This window comes from Halichoeres trimaculatus, unplaced genomic scaffold, assembly GCF_033239565.1.
Source record: "Halichoeres trimaculatus isolate MK-OKI-2021-1 unplaced genomic scaffold, fHalTri1.1 fHalTri1_scaffold_17, whole genome shotgun sequence".
In the NCBI taxonomy this organism is placed as follows: Eukaryota; Metazoa; Chordata; class Actinopteri; order Labriformes; family Labridae; genus Halichoeres; species Halichoeres trimaculatus.
Window position 1 is genome coordinate 27,348,444 of NW_027437195.1, and position 17,309 is coordinate 27,365,752.

Below are 17,309 nucleotides of genomic sequence, written 5' to 3' on the forward strand. Positions count from 1 at the left end.
AATTAATTTAATTGTTATACTCATTAACCGTGTTTCATTAGTTCAATTAAAATCTGCATCAGAAGCAGCTAGGCAACAAGCAGCCCTGTGAAATAGTCATTATTCCAGCGCCTGCTATCAACAGGGATTCACACATGACTCTCCTGCCAAAGTGCTGTGAAAATATTTATTAATGTGCAGCCGAGGCATCGTCAGGATGGGTGAGTAGTTTTCAGAACGCTGACCCCGTGCACAAAAAGAGTTGAATTTGTTTAGTCCAGTTTGGATTGATTGTTAATGTCCAATCACAGCTAACAATCTTTAATGAAGCCATTAAAATTCAAAGGCTACTGTTCTGTCTGTCACTGGAGACTGAAAACATGGAGTCCTCATACCAGTCCTGTCAGCCGCTCCACTCTCTGACAGCAAATGGTCACTCACGTTTAATCAAGTTCCTCTTCAAATGTCAGAAAGACAAAGGGCTTCATCTGTCACAGCTATCGATCAGCCATTATTCCCCGCCGCTGCCCCCGATGGATGGAGTATCTCAAGGCCCCTGTACGGCCTGCCAATCCTGCACCAGTCATGTGGCATTAACCGGCAGCCTGCAGAGGATGCCTCCGCTCGGCGCGCGGCGTATGAGTTTTACGTACATCATTATAATGACATGACAAACGAGGGAAGAGCGGGGAGTTGCGTTGCCCTGAGGGGATCCCGTTACAAATGCCAGGCGACGGGAGCCGATGATGCGATTTGATGGGCGCGATAGCCTTGCACGATGATGATGATGATGATGATGATGATGATGGGGTTAGCTGGCAGGAAAGGTGAAGGAGGGAAGTCAGAGCAGCAGTGGGAGGATGTATTTATATGGAAGATCCATATTTGTCTAATCTCCTGGCTGCCTGGCCTGCCAGACAGTGCCCACGGTATTTAGAGAGCACAGCCAAGGCCTTTCTGCGCCCCTCATTGACTCCTTACAGCCTGGCAGCCGTCCATGAGCCAACTTTCTTGGGAAAGTGCGGAAAGAAATGAAAGAAAAAGAGGGATGAATGTCACTTAGGGTGACTGGAGCGCTGCAGAGCTGCGGATCTGAAGAGTTGGAGGGGGTTGATGTAGGAGTATAGGTAGGTAGATGAGCGTTATGGGTTTGCACATCCTTTTAGGCCTCCCCTCAGTGTCACCATGAAAGCAGCAGCCAAGTAAATGATGGATGGCATGTTATTGCTCCCACAGGTCTCGCTGGGCCCAGTTCCAGTACGACTGCCAACCTTCGGAGGACAGTGCCAGTGGCTGCAAGCAGGAGAACTACGGAGCTTGTCTTCTTGCATACACCGGTCTGATAGGTAAGAGTTTGATCTTTCTCTGGAGGTCTTCATGAGTCCTCAATGACAGACTTGAACTATCACAGACCCTAGGCTAGAGTAAGAAGGATAAAAACTATTCCTTTACTCATGTCACGAAGTCAGTTTTCCAGAGCACATGGCTGAACGAGGTCCATGTGACTCATCAATCAGTTCCTCAGGTCAACCACGTTTTTTCAACACCTTAGGATCTGAGATTGTCCCTTTTGAATTTTTGGCACATTTTTGGCACATTTTGCCACGTCATGATAAAACAATCTCAGATTTGGTAAATGTGTATGTTATATATTTATGAATTCATTAATTTTATTCTGTTATATCTTTATTTTATGTCTTTTATTTTTGCTCTACACATCAGCCCCCTTGGTTCCTTTTTTATTTTTATTTTTTATTTTTTATTTTCCTTTTACTCTAATTAATTAATTAATTAATTAATTATTTTATTTTATTTTATTTTATTTTATTTTATTGTATTTTATTTATTTATTTATTTATTTTAATTTACAGATTTACAACTATTAACATGGACGATTTACTTCTATGCATATTTGGAGTTTCCAAAATACTTGCCCTAGCTGCTGGTATGGTTAAGATCTGAACTTTTTCTTGGTTTATTATTTAATTTTTTTTCTATTCATCTTGAAATCTAGTTAGGCTTTCTTTCTTTCTTTATTTTTTAATTTATTTATTCATTTTTTCAATCTATTTATTCATTTTTCAATTCATTTTCATTTAAATATTGATTTATTCAACTTTCTACATCAATTTATTATGATTGTTTAATTATTATTATTGTTTTTTATGTTATTATTAGTATTAGTATATAATAATTATCATCATTAAATGTTGTTGGTTTTTTGTTGTTGTTTTTCAAATTTATTTGTCACTTATGAATTTACTAATGTTTACATTTTTGAATTTCATCTTTATTTCACTTGTATATGCGTATGTATGCCTCTAGTTGCGTGGTTATGTGTATGTTGTATTATGATGATTGTTATTGCTCTTATGATTCCTCTTTTACTCTTGTTACCTACATGATTTGCCAGTGCCAGGATGCACATATTCATTGTAACAAACAGAAAAACTTTTCTTTTTTTTAAGAGCCAAAAGTTATAGAGTGTGGGGAAAAAATGAGACCCTCAAACTTTTAGCTTACAGAGAAAAGCTCTGATAGAAATAATCCCCATTTCACTAATTCACACATGTTTGTGATGATATGGGGAATCATTTTGGACAGCCCCCTCACTGTCCACTTTTAAAACAAGTCTTAAAACCCATTTTTATTCTTTGGCTTTTAACCCAGCTTGAGACTCTGCTCATGTTTTCGTGTTTTATGGTTTGTTTTAGTTTTTATTAATTGTTTCATTGTTTGAAATTATTTTTAGAACAATGTCACAATTTATTTTACTATGTGCACCTTTGATCATCGGTTTCTCTGACCATGGCTCCAGGTTTTCTCGATCCAGCTTACCTAAAGAAAGCCTGTACATTGAGCTCTCTTTTGTGGTAAAACCCGCGGGGACTGAAACACGTCTGGTCCAAAAATAAAACCCTTCACATGCAGTAATTAAAAGATTCTGCTGCGTAAAACGGTTAGGGTTAGGGTTAGACTAACTAAGACTAGCTTTGTTCATCCTAATTGAATCGAACCATGACAGCCTGCTGCTGATAAATCACTGAACGGCTGCTTATGTTTCACCTCAGGAGAAAAAGGGGGACTCATTCTCTCCCCTCTCATTCCCTCGTCATGTGGCTTCAGTGTTTTTACCTCCAGTTTTGAGCTCTGATCAATCATTTAATGTGTGATCAGCAACATAAACACAAAAGTGGTGTCCCACATGGCTCTATATTGGAGCCTATTCTTTTTATCTCGATCATTAATTTGTGTAAATGTGTCAAAGATGCAATGTTTTGTTTCTTTGCTGATGACACCACTCTATACATTTCATCATTCTCCTTACTGAGTGCAGTTAACGATCTAGAAGCTGCTTTTAAAGCTGTTCAAAGGTGTAAAAAAATACATCTCTTTAATTTTCCATTCATGTATTTCCGGTATGTCCCTTCCATGGATGAAAATTTTCATCTGATGGAGGGACAACGGTTGACTTGTCCTCTGAATTTTCTTCTTGTAGGATAGTTGACAATCTGGATCATCAATATCATTGTCCATTGTCTCTGAAATCTTTCCTCTGAAACACTATCCCAGTACAAAATCTGATTAAGCTTCTCCAGCTGGAAACATACCTGAGCTAATTTTTAGTGTTTACGTCAAAGTGATGACGCGAGAACAGCAACAAGGACAAGAGAGAGATAGTTTCTCCTCTACACATACCTGGGTCTCTGGGTCTGAATTTCTATTCGGAGGAAATCAAAATTTGAATAACTAGGCAATAAAAGTAGAGTACATCAGAGAAACATCTTTAGAGTTAAGATTGGACCCCCTTGGCATAGATTCAACAAGGTCCTGAAAACATTCCTCAGAGAGTTTGGTCCATAGTGACATGATACTATCACACAGTTGCTGCAGATTTGTCGTCTGAACATCCATGATGAGAACCTCCTGTTCCACCACATCCCAAAGGTGCTCTATTGGATTGAGATCTGGGGACTGTGGAGGACATTTGAGTACAGGGAACTCATTGTCATATTGAAAAAAGCAGTCTGAGATGATTCCAGCTTTATGACATGGAGCATTATCCTGCTGGAAGTAGCCATCAGAAGATGGGTACACTGTGCTCATAAAGGGATGGACATGGTCAGCAACAATACTCAGGTAGGCTGTGGACTTTAAACCATGTTCAGTTGGTACTAAGGGGCCCAAAGTGAGCCAAGAAAATCTCCCCCACACCATTACACCAGCAGCAGCAGCCTGAACCGTTGATACAAGGCAGGATGGATCCATGCTTTCATGTTGTTGAGGCCAAATTCTGACCCTACCATCTGAATGTGGAGCAGAAACCCAGACTCATCAGACCAGGCAACGTTTCTCCAATCTTCTATTGTCCAGTTTTGGTGTTGCTGTGTGAATTGTAGCCTCAGTTTCCTGTTCATAGCTGACAGGAGGGTCACCCGGTGTGGTCTTCTGCTGCTGTAGTCCATCTGCCTCAAGGTTGGACGTGTTGTGTGTTCAGAGATGCTCTTCTGCAGACCTCGGTTGTAACCAGTGGTTATTTGAGTTACTGTTGCCTTTCTATCAGCTCCAACCAGTCTGTCCATTCTCCTCTGACCTCTGGCATCAACAAGGCATTTTGGCCCACAGAACTGCTGCTCACTGGAGATTTTCTCTTTTTGGGACCATTCTCTGTAAACCCTGGAGATGGTTGTGGGTTAAAATCCCAGTAGATCAGCAGTTTCTGAATTACTCAGACCAACAACCATGCCACGTTCAGAGTCTCTTAAATCACCTTTCTTCCCCATTCTGATGCTCAGTTTGAACTGAGTTGCTGCCATGTGATTGGCTGATTAGAAATTTATCTTAACGAGCTTCATCCACCACCAAATGACCATGTTAAAATTTGGACCCAGGTTCCAGGCTGCTTACCAGTGCTCCTCACATTTGGGAGGGCCTCTTACAGACCTCTGTCTCTCCCTGCCAGCTCTGGCTCACCCGCCTCCTGTGATGGATGGGGAACAAATAAGGTTTCAGAGGGAGGAAGGCGGAGAGCAGACAAGTGCTCTGAACAGGACTCAAAAGAATGAATCAAGGATTGTGATGAGAAGCGCGGTTCAACAATCGATGGAGCGCTGATTAATGTGGCTGCCGCATGAGCCGGCCAAGTCGTTGGCATTATAAGTAGTGCAATTACAACTATTGACCGCTGTTTTGAGGGAATTATCCCTGACGTGGTGATGAGTGGGAGCGGGTGGAGGCGTACGGCTTGTTGTACTTCTGATAAAAACTTCACAAAAGATCACATAATGCACGAAAAGTTGTTAAGAAATACTCCGTTCAGTTGTGTCATTACAAGGCAACAGCGCGTCCTTGAAAGAGCAACAACAAAAAAAAGGTTGTTTAGTCTGTGAGGGACTGAAGAAGACAGATTAAGGAGGACAGGGACAGAAAGCTTTGCTGCTGTGATTGGCCGTTCTAGACAACTGGAGTAGAAGTGAGACGCTGAGGTGTTGTTGTTTGGAAGTCTGGGACCTGAAAAATCAATAGAGTTGAATCAGAACTTTTCTGCCCGGTGCCTCAAAGTGCAGCAATTCTATTTCCCACCTCTTTTAAAAAAGAGAACAAGCTACAAGGCGATATTACCCCTCCCTGAAAGTGACTTCCCAATCATTTGGTGCTGAAGGCTCCGGAGGCAGCGAGGAATAAAACGAATACACCTGAGAGACCTCTGTTTTGGCGCCTGAACTGTGCCCTGCAGGCTGCAGCACTTCACCACAACTGCCCGCACAAGTGGCTCTGCGTGTCGGGAAAGCGGAGAACAATCCCTGCTGTGTTCAGGGTTTGATCTGCTGCTGCATCAAATGAGCTGCAGTGACTGATCAAGGGACGCACGCTGTGTATGGGATATAACAAACACATCCACACGGGGACTCAGAATAATTGCCTGTCAAGCACTATCAGAGTATTTTTAGCAAATGTTTGCTGCTTTCTTACCCCGTTACTCTGAAATATGAAAAAAGAAAAACATTAAATGTACTTTTTTGGCTCCTTTATGTCAAACCCTGACAGGAGCTGGGATTGAACCAGTTTGATCATCAGACTTCTTAACTAACCTGTCACTCCCTGTCTCCATTCACTCTGCTTTCATCTCCTCTTCTTATTAAATTCATCCCTGTGTCTTTTCCAGCGGATGCATTAAAAGCGCTCAGTAATAGCTCACTCCAGCGCTGATTAAAGCGACGCTGTGAGAATGGAAATGGCCATGTAAACACCTTAATTTGATTATCATAATCATGGTGAGGTCATAATCAGGCTAAGCAGAACGAGATTGAATCAGAGGATTTTCTGCTCAAACGTTTTATTTGAAGAGACGTTCAACCCCGCACTCTTTCTGCCTTTCTCTGTGTTTAAAAAACAGTTTTTTTGTAATGATCTGTTTACGCACAGACGCTAATCGGCCCGAGGTTGGAGGTGGATTAGATTAAAAGAGGAAAATCACACAAAACTTTGATGGTTTCACTACAAAAGAGGCTACTCCCTATTTGGTGGTATCAGTTCCTGTAAACCCTCTAAGGTGTTTCAGAGTGAGCATATAAAAATATATAAAACTCTCTGCTGTGTGTGTTTCTGTCTCCCCGCAGGAAGCACAATAACTCCCAACTACCTTGACAACTCCACATCCAACGTGGGACCCTGGTGCTCATGTGCGGCGAGCGGCAACCACAGGGAACAGTGCAACGACTTCCTCGTGTTTTTCCACGACAATATCTGCCTGAGTGAGTAACAGCTGCAGAGAGGCACCTCTGGCAGCACGGTGACAATAACAACCCAGGACCAGGACGAGAGTGGGAATTAACAGAGTCTGCAGTCATGAAGCAAAATAACGGAGAAAGTTTCAAACTGCAAACAGCGTTAACCCAGTTACAAGTCTTTACATTAAATTCCACATTTTCAAGTCGTTTTTTTTTTCATAAATGAGAAAATACTCTGACGCAGAAAACTCAGGGAAATGATTTAGGGGTATTTTTAAACCGTCAGGTTATGCTACAAAAATCTATGAGCTCAAGTTGTGTTTTTGTAGACATGAGAGCTTTATCTGTCTCCCCATCAACAGCAGGAGGAAAATGAATGTAACACAACAGAGTTTACAAGTGATCTAGAAAAAGTCTCCCTTCCATTATATGCCTGATAGTAACCCACAATTTAAGATGAGATTATCAGCACCGTTATAGGTTATTTCAAAATGCTACTTTGTAGCTTCTCAGTCAGGCTGAGCAAGACCGGATTGATCTACAGCACGAAGTCTAAGTCTCTATGACAACACTACACCGGCTGATGAAGTTTAGGATTGAGGAGAGAGATCTGTGTTTTCCTCTGCTGAAAACGATTTCTGTGATTAATTTTGTAGTGATGGTGGACACTGGAGTCTAACTGTCAGACAGGATAAGGACAGAAGAGTAGAAGGAAGATAAACAGGAGAAATAGAGCACGGGCTGAAGGCTACAACAAGAGCTAAAGGCTAAAACACACGCTAACGGCTAAAACATGGGTTATAGGTTAAAATACAGGGTAAAACACACACTAACTCATGAGCTAAAGGCCAAACCAAAAGCCAAGGGCTAAAAAACTTACTAAAGCACAAGCTAAAGGCTAAAATACATGCTAAAACACACCCTAAGACCTAACTCATGAGCTAAAGGCTTGAGCACAGGCTGAACCATGAGCTACAGGCTAAAACTAGAGCAACAGGCCAAACCAGGGGCTAAGGGCCAAAACACAAATTAAAACACAAGCCAAAGGGTAAAACACACACTAAAGTCTAAAACAAGAGCAAAAGGCTGAAACGTGACATAAAGGCTAAAGCATGAGCAAAAACCTAAAACACAAGCTTAAGGTCTATACACAAGTAAAAGCCAGAAACACAAGCTAAAGGCTAAAACATGAGCTAAAGGCTAAAAATGAACAAAAGGGCAAACCAAAGACAGAGGGCCAAAAAACTAGGCTATAATACAGGCTAAAACACACACCAAAGGCTTAAACACATGCAAGGCTAAAACACAGGCTAAGACCTAAATCATGAGCTAAAGGCTCAGGCACAGGCTGAGCCATGGACTAATGGCGAAAACACCAGCTAAAGGCTAAAACCAGAACTAGAGACCAAACCATGGCTTTAGGGCTAAAACACAAGCTACAGGCTAAAACACGGACTAAAGGCTAAAACATGAGCTAAAGGCTAAAACATAGGCCAAAGCCTGAAACATAAGCGAAGGCATAAAATATGGGATAAAGGCTACAACACAGGCTACAGGCTAAACCATGTGCTAAAGGCTAAAACACAAAGTAATCTGTTTGTGCTAATGTTGACTCCAACCTTGAGAGTCTATCAATAAAATGAAGAGTGAGGTTACGTTAGCTCTGATTGGTAGATGACTGGAAGGACATAACCAGGATTCACTAACGTTACACATTACAGACACATCTCACATTATCAGGCAGCCAGTAGTGATGCAAATGGATGTCTCCTTAACTACTGTATGAACTGACAGTTAGCTTGTTGTCACGTTAGCTTACGGATTCATCTTGACACTGGGCTGCTAGTAGCGCTACTTGGAGCTGACGTATGATACAAACTTACAACAAGTGCTTAATGTCACATTTCAAACAACAGCTCTGCATAACTGTACTAATAAATACCTTACCTCGTTGTGTTATTGCCGGTAAAAAGTTGACTTGAACAAAGAAAATTTGTTCCAAAACAAACACACGCCTGGTTCAAAGTCACATCTTTACAACAGTGTGCTTGAGACTCCAGGCTAGAAGGTGGTGATGCAGTCCAATTAAAACAGATCCTCCTCATCGCTTCTTAAAGATCCAGATTGGATCTGATCACAATTCAGTTCCAGAAAGGTTTGATCCATGTCATGTGTTGTGTGTGTTCCTTGTGTCGTTCTGTCTTATGGCTTCATCTGGCGTTTCTTTGTGTCATTAGTTCCCCTTCGTGGTTCTTGTCTTTAATGCTCTCCGCAGTGTTTCCACGTCCAGCCTCCTTGTGTTTCCTGTTTGTCTGCGTCCTTCATCTATGTGTCTGGTTTAGTTTTGCCTCCTGTTCTTGTGTTTCCTGTCAGGCTTTTTCAGTGAAGACCCAGCTGTAGACTCTGTAAGAATTATTAACAAAACCAAAAGTTAGAAAACAAGTACGTAAGCCAAAAGTCTAACATTTACTTAAGAGCAAAAACCGTCCGATAAACACTAAAGAAACATGGGTTTGGCATGCTTCTTATCAACAGATTTTTCCGGTTATATGTTGATGAAAACATCTTTCCAATAAATGAAAATATCCAGCTATATGTGTACAAGGCCAGTAGTGACCAAGGGTGAATTGGCACAGGTGTGAGATGAGACACAGGTGACACTAATGAGGGACAATCAAGACCGGAAGGAAACACAAGGGCAGGCCTTACACTAAAGTTTAACGTTCCAGGATTATCTAAATCTCTGATGAATTGGGAACATGTTGTTCAGCTGACAAATCCCCCTGGGGTCCCCCACTTACCTTAATTTTCCTATCCCCTCGGGGATGACAGGAAAAAAGTCTTCACAGTCTTTCCCTATCCATCTGTTCATTTCCAGCCACATTAATTTATATTTGTATAACTTAAACTTGCAGACAGACACCCCTCTGAGTGATGGCGGCAGCGACAGACCACTGACATTAATGAAAGACTTCAGCTGGCGTCACGAATAAACTGATTACCACGTTCAATATCCGATTGTTTAGATTATTCTGGGAAATGAATCACCGCAGGAGAACGATTTACGATAATAGAGAGGGCTAAAACGATCAAACAAAGACATCAGTGACTGATAAACTGCTGCTGATGCTACAGAGGGATTATCCCTCAATCCTCCGAGTCTTTACCTTTTGTTGTAGCTTTTATTCATCCAACAACAAGCAAACACTCGTGATGATGGGAGATCATCCCTCTGAGTGAGTGATAGCGCCTCTGACACCAGAATGACACCAGTGACAAAGTAATACAAACTGTGGCTGCTGGTGACGGAGCAGACTGGGGAGTTTATTCTGGGTTATTATTCAGTTCAACAATAGAAGAAGACACGTTCTTATAAGAGCTGTCTGAATGAAAACATCCATGACAGACCAGTGACACCAGTGACAGGACAAAGCAGAGTGCAGCAGCTGTCACATGGAGGAGTTCATCCAAAGCTGTGATTTAGTTCAATTACAACAAACTGAGCAAAAGATACAACTCCTCATCGAACAACACAGAAGAGGCCTTTTGCTCCTGCTTCTCCTGACACACTCGACACTTTGTGGCTCCTTTAAGACTGGAGAGAACATTTACGTACCTGTAACGGCTGCAGAACCTCAGGTGATGGGACATAAACGTCGTAGAAGACAATCTTCACTTATCAAAGTTTGAAAAAGTAAGGAGTAAGCAGAAAACCCCGAGTAGAAAGGGCAGAGAGCAGTTCATCTCTGGCTGCAGATTCTGTTCAAAAAGGCAGATGATTCCCTTTTATAACGATTTTTAATCACCGTCTGAAGAGTTTCTACCATGGACAGTGATGTAACTGCAAAAAAAAAGAATAGAATAGAGTAGAATAGAATAGAATAGAGCAGCCTCCACCTTCACAGGGTCCAGGACTGAGCTTCTTCAGCAGTTTGTTCAGTCTCTGTCTCCTGGATCCTATCTGCTCACAGCAGGTGAAGCTCTTCCAATGTGGTGTTAGCTCCGTTAGCCATGTCTGTGAATAGCATGATGCTACTCTGCCTTCTGGTATTCCCTCTGTTGCTTGGTTAGCACGGCTAGCTTGTCCATCTTGTTGGAGATAGATCTTACGTTCCCAATAATGATGGATGGAAGGGCAGGTCCATGTTGTCACTTCTTAGCTCACACCTGAGAACCAGCACGTCATCCTCACCTCCTTCTCCTCACCTTGTGGGAAGACATCAGGCCTTGCACCAGTTAGCATTGACATACTACAGGCTGCTAACAGCTGAGTTCACATGTAAATAATGCAGCCATGGTTACATGTAAGAAAGCATGTTGAGTTGGACAGGAAGCTGTGCATGGGAACCACCTGAACCACTGAAAACACCTGTTGGCTTTCAAAATATAACAAACTGTGTCCAAACCAGGTCGTATCGAGCTTGACATGAGACTTTTGCTTCTGTACCTAACTATTTATATAGATGCGTTCACAATGACAGTATGGAGAAGCGCAGTGCACTTTGATTTCTCAGCTGGCACAAAACAGAAGGTCGAGTGTGGAACACAGATGTTGCATGAACAAATAATAAAAACAACAAAAATAAATCAAATACAAATTCAACAGAATCATTTAAAACAGTTACAGTGCGAGGAACAATGATCAGTAATCAAAATCTCAAACTGTCAAAAGGGGTAAGGCTGTCATTTTTAGAGTTTGCTGGGGTGTATTCCAAGAGTTAGGGGAATCAAATAAAAATGCAGCTACGCCAAGTTCAGTGTAGGCTCGCGGGACAGATGAACGAGTCATATAGCAACCTTCATAAAACTTTAACAGGTTTGAGAGGTAGGGTGGTAGTTTTCCAAATCAAACAATGGTTGATGGATGTTACAAGCATTAGCAGCAAGCGGGACTAATCTCATCTTTTCAGCTCAAATTCGAAGTCCATAATATAGATGTTGAATACTGTTATTATATTGGATGAATACTTGTTTTTAAATGATACCAAAACCCAGATATCGTTTTAGTAATCATGGACTGTATAACTAATGAACCTTGTCTCCCCAACGTCACCTGTCTGTTTCTGAAATTGATTTTTGAAGCATATCAGCTATCATGGCCATATTGGAAGTGGCGGGGGCGCATGTCAGTCACGTGAGTTGAGCTGTGCCTCTAATTGGGTGAGCTCATGATCTTAATATCCTCTGAACTGTGGAGTTAGAGAAAAGTTCATCCTGCGTACAGTGGGTGCAGATAGTGAAATTAGTGATTTAGACAGGAGACGATTTTTGAACCAGGCTATAAATAGGTTAATTTCTGCTGCGAAAACTGCTTTATTGGCTTGGTGTGTATGTGACTTCTGGTACTCCTGGAGCCAGCCTCAAGCGAACACTTAAGAAACAGTAGATTTTAGCACTTCCTCATTGTCTCATATATTACTCATTACTGTTACTCAGGAAGTTGCTGCTTGATAGGAACTTAAAAAGTTGGAAGAGTCTAACCCTAATAGCTAAACACTCCACTTTTAGATGTCTCCTCAATTTAGATTTCAACTCAGTTTTTGTCTCTATTCTTGAAAATCAGATGATGCAGTGATAAGAAAGTCTTCAATCAGGCTTTATTTGCTATATCATTTTGTGCACAAACAAGCATTTTGTGCACAATCAAGTGCATCACACAGAGCAAAGAAACCAAGTCTTTGATGGATCTATACCTATTTGATTCACTGTGTTGTTTAAAGGTGTGAAATGACAGAAATGGGCTGTTTAGTAAACGACTGAACTGTTGTGTCAGAAATGAAAAGACTGACAGTAATTTTAATGGTTTTGGAGGACTCAGAAAAATGATAACACCAGGGTTTTTCTTCGACAGCTGGACACCACAGTTGTAAAAATGCAGAGAGCGCAAACAAAGTCAAACCAACTGAAAAACAAGGAAGAGAAAAAGAAACATTTCTGGCAGACACGTCCTCCAAACATCACCGACTGAAACAGAGCAGCCAGGATCTCTGGCAGAAACCCACCACGCAGCGCTGGCAAATTAAAATAAATACTCATTAAAAAGTCTATCTCCCCTTCTTTTCCAGGCCTTTGTGAGAATTTTACAAATTAAACACTTCATAATTAGACAGCCGTTCCAGTTTCAGCTCATCAGGACACTGGAATATTTCAGTGTGCAGTGGAAATATCAACTCACGTCAGGAAACTACAGAGTCTGCTCTCAGATCACTAAAAGTCTTCATGTGCTTTATTTTGTTTCCTCCTGCAGTTTGAGTTGAAGGACTTTATGCTTTTAAAACGTTTTAACACATCAACCTCTCATCAGGACCGACTCGCTGAAGTGTTACCTCGCACCACTTCTCTTTGCTTTGACGTATGATTCAAACTGAGATCTTCAGAGGTCGTCTAGCAATGTCTAAAAATACAAACCTCATGTCGGAGATCAGAAATACTCTTTGAACGATGTGTGGTATCCTTCCTAAGCGGACTATTTGACTAATGCCTTCGCTGTGCGGTCACTGGAGAAGGTTTGAACTTTTCCTTCTTCACCTGGATGAGTCACATCTCCCCGCGCGTTGGAGGAGACGCTGAAAAAGTGTCGTGCTCCTCATTTGTAAAACTCAATGAGTCGAGACGAGAAGACGTATAGGAGTCGTGGAGATCACAGATGCAGTTTGATGGAGCCTAAAGGATGTGATATGACAGCAGGTTTCTCACCCTGCCTTAAGCATGGCCATTTAGAGCAGCTTTAAACCCTGCTGTGAGGAGATGTAGACAGGAAACACATCATACAGTCTGCTGTGCTTCGAGCTTACCAAGACTTTTATTTTCCCTTTGGAGGAAATCAACCACAAAAGACTGATAGGAATATTATTCATGATAGGGCTGTGCCATATCATACCATCTATGATAGTACAGGTAAAAAAAAAAAAAAAAGATGATAAAATTTGTTGTATGGGAACATTTACACTATAGAGACAGCTGGTTTGTCATGTCACAGGTCATACACAAGAATCCTATTTTTGCCAGATGTGGAGCTGGGACACAAGGAAAATCGAGTGGGACAGGAAGTCGGGACCAGAAACTACCTAAAAAACCACCCGATGACTTTCAAAATAATAAAAATGAGTAAGATTAAAGATCCAGCTCCAGGCAGGCTGCACATTTGGGCCTCTAGACAAAAAAGTAAAAGTCCTATAGCTTTTAAAATGACATGGTTGGGTTCCTGACAAAATTTCCTGCAGAAATATCCTATTTTTACACAGATTTGTGTTGAATTGTGGCATCGTTAAGGAGTTGTTTCCAAAAATTTTGTGAATAAATTTCACCCTTCACTGTTCTGCAGTTGATGATGTCACACACTGATTGGGAGTTCCATGCAGCTGGTCATGTGACTCAGCACAGAAAATAATACATAGTATCAACTGTTATAGCACTAAGAGGGCCAGAAAGAGATGAAACCCTGACAGTGGAGAGGAAACAGGTATGACAGGCTGGCAGAAGGGACCGGCAAGACTGCGCGGACTCATCTAACACTGCTTTAAGCTTTAATTCTGAGACAGTTTAGATTCACAATGTCAGATGACCAGCAGCAAAATCTGTTCCTCGGAGAACATCTGAAACCTGTTTCCTGGATTCTGTCACTGAAAGGACTGAATGCAGAAGAAGAAAAAGTGACACTCCTTTTCTATTGGTTAAAAGTTTATCACTTCAGCCAATCACAAGATTGTATGGTTGCTTGGAGAGAGGGGAAGTTTGGGGGGTTTTGGAGGTAGCAGAGCGAATGCCACATGCACCAAAGTGAGTTCAACCCAATAAGAGACACAGCTCAGGTCATGTGACCAACATGTGCCCTATAGCTGTACTCGAAGCCCCCGCCACTTCCAGTGTGGCCACAGTAGCTGATTTCCTTTTTAAATCTGTTTCTGGTTTTTGAAATTTGTAAAATTATGAAAATTATTGTAACGGGTTAACGGTTTCCACAGAAAAAAAAAAAATACTACAAAAATTCTTAAACCAACTTTTTCCTACTAGGATTACTTTTACTTGTTAGTTGGTTTTCTCTTTTTTTCTTTCTTTTTTTTTTGTTTGGGGTTTTTTTTTGTTGGTGGTTTTTGTTTGTTTTAATTCCTTTTTTTGTTGTTGTTTTGTTTTTAGTTTTTGAAATTGTAGGTCCATTGTGTTCATAGGTTTAATTAAAGTAAATGAATAATTGTAAAAAAAAAAAATAATAATAATAATAATTTATTTATTTATTTATTTATTATTATTATTATTATTATTATTATTATTATAGCAAATTAATGAATGAATAAATAAATCAATAAATCAATAAATGAATAAATGAAAAAAAATCTATAGGTGAGATGCGCTAAAAACAGATAGGAGGTTAACATTTTTTTGTTGAAATTAAAACCTAAAATCAAAAGTGGTCACAAACACCCATCTGACCCCTTGACCCCAGAGAGTTAATTAAGGAGCCTGTGTGACATTTGGCATGTGGATTACACTTAAAACTGCTTTATTTTGAATAAAAGGAGCTAACAGGGACGCAGTGCTATAATGCTTTGGGGGAAACTCCAGTTACATCACAGAAAAAAACATCAATCGAGTATCACCACTCTGGTTTAACTGTATGCACCAAGGCATCATCTCAAGGCTAAGGCAAAATATCAACATGTGTATCTTATATCGTGATGTGGCCCAAAAATATGGAGATGCAGACTGAAGAAACTGAACAAATGCACTTCACCTCTAGGAGAAAAGAGGAGCTGCTCTCAGCAAATGAAAAACATAGAAATTAGGAGCTTCTTAAGAAATTTATGAAAGATAAATGAGCTATCTGAGATAGAAACATAATCTGTAAGAACTTAAACCAAATTGAAACATAAGAGCCTGACATGTTCCATTCAGAGAGTTTATTAAAACGTCTCTGTTACCAAACCAGAAGACTCGGCATGAAATATACATCTCCCCATCATGAGCTCAACCTCCCAGTGCAGACACATATGTTTTCCAGCAGCTTGATGGATGTCTTGTTTTTCAATAAACTCCTCGTGTGCATCCTGCAGCCGGGGCTCACACCCTCCAAAGCGGCTCCTGTGCGCTGTTTACTGTAAGCTCCTTAGAGACCCAGAAAAACAAACCTCAGACTGACTGGCCTCATTTCCCTCCGTCTGAGGGAGAAAAGAGAAAGAAAGACTGCGAAGCACTCCTCCTCCTCCTCCTCCTCCTCCTCTTCTTCTTCTGCTGCCTGATGAAATGGCTGAAGCCAAACAGAGCATTCAGTACAGGATAACAAGGATGAGCACGTTTCTAATGGGAGAGGGGATTCATGGACCAGCGATGCACGTCCCGCTCTCATCTCAATTGGTCTCTGGTTCTGTTTTTGGGTGGAAAGAGTGCATAATGATTTGGCACGAAGAATTTGGACTGGAGCCAGTAATTGGAGAAATGAATTTACCCTCTGAGAGCTCCTGAATGTTTTTCTCTTCTCACCATGTTCCTCGTGCAGTCCGACACACAAGTTTTATTAATTTCGACTTGAGCCAAAAGACTCTGATAGTTCCATTTCACAAGCCGACGGAAAAAGCACCACTTAAATAAATCCTCCTGGTCTCTCTTTGGTGTTTAGAGCTTTTTGGGAATAAATTCAGGGTTATTTTGCACGCAGAGCCCCCTCTGTGCTGTTTTGCAGAGTCCTGCATGCTGAGACAGGACTTCAGATGGCCTTTGATGACTTTGTAATTGAAGGTAATTTGGTTTCCTGCCTCCAAGCTAATGAGGTGGACAGAGGAAATTGTGGCAGGGAGGAATACAGGAGTGGAAACAGTGAAAAAACAAGGCTTTTCTAGAGTGAGTGTGCTCAGGTTTTAAAAACAGCTGTCACCCTCCCGTACCTCCTCATCACCGCCGTAATAACCACTCACTATGCAGAACAGCAGCTCCGGACTTCTCCCTTCCCTGAGAGCTGAGTGTGTCAGGGAAAATTGAGAGGACAGATGGAGGTGAAGCTCATTTATTTCTGCAATTATTATAATTTTTCTGGAAGTTAGATTGGTAGCATAACAGAGAAGAAGAGAGGGTAATATGTCAGGGAGGTTGGGGACAGGATGTCGCTGCGCACGCTGTGCACGGCGTGCTCTGCAGCATGACTTCAGGGACCCTGTGAAGTCAGGGAGAGGTAAAAACCAAACCCTCAGGGAGCGACTTAAAAGTCAAAGAGATACGAGATGGCGGTGCTTAAACAGCCATGTCCAAACATTTACAAAGGAACTGTCACAACAGCTTACCACTGAAGATATCAATTGGCACTTCATCGCCGCGTGACGGCGGGTGGCGAGGCGCGATGGCGAGCAGCTGGATTTGCACCTCTTGCTTCTCTCATCCTGCCAGGGGATGGCTGCGCACAGCAAAGTGCTAACTGCACACTCTGAGTGCTACAGCGTACTTTCCCACCTGTCCCAGCAGCGCTAATGGTCCACAGCACCATTAGCTGGTCCACAGGCTTTTACTGCAAGGTGCTGATGTATACACGCCGTCAACCTGGCCCGATCTGTTCCCTTCACTCCTGACCACAGACTGCATAAATAAAGCATGTCACCCTTTGGTTTGTGGGGT

At 41.5% G+C, this 17,309-nt stretch overlaps 1 protein-coding gene across 1 annotated transcript in view; it reads left to right on the top strand.

The window, feature by feature from the left end:
* Positions 1–17,309, top strand: part of gfra4a (GDNF family receptor alpha 4a) — a 263,440-nt gene that overhangs the window by 224,333 nt on the left and 21,798 nt on the right. Inside the window, exons 5-6 of the mRNA XM_074692051.1 lie at positions 1,216–1,325; positions 6,600–6,734. Of these exons, the coding sequence (XP_074548152.1) occupies positions 1,216–1,325; positions 6,600–6,734 (245 nt within the window). The remainder of the gene's footprint in view (positions 1–1,215; positions 1,326–6,599; positions 6,735–17,309) is intronic.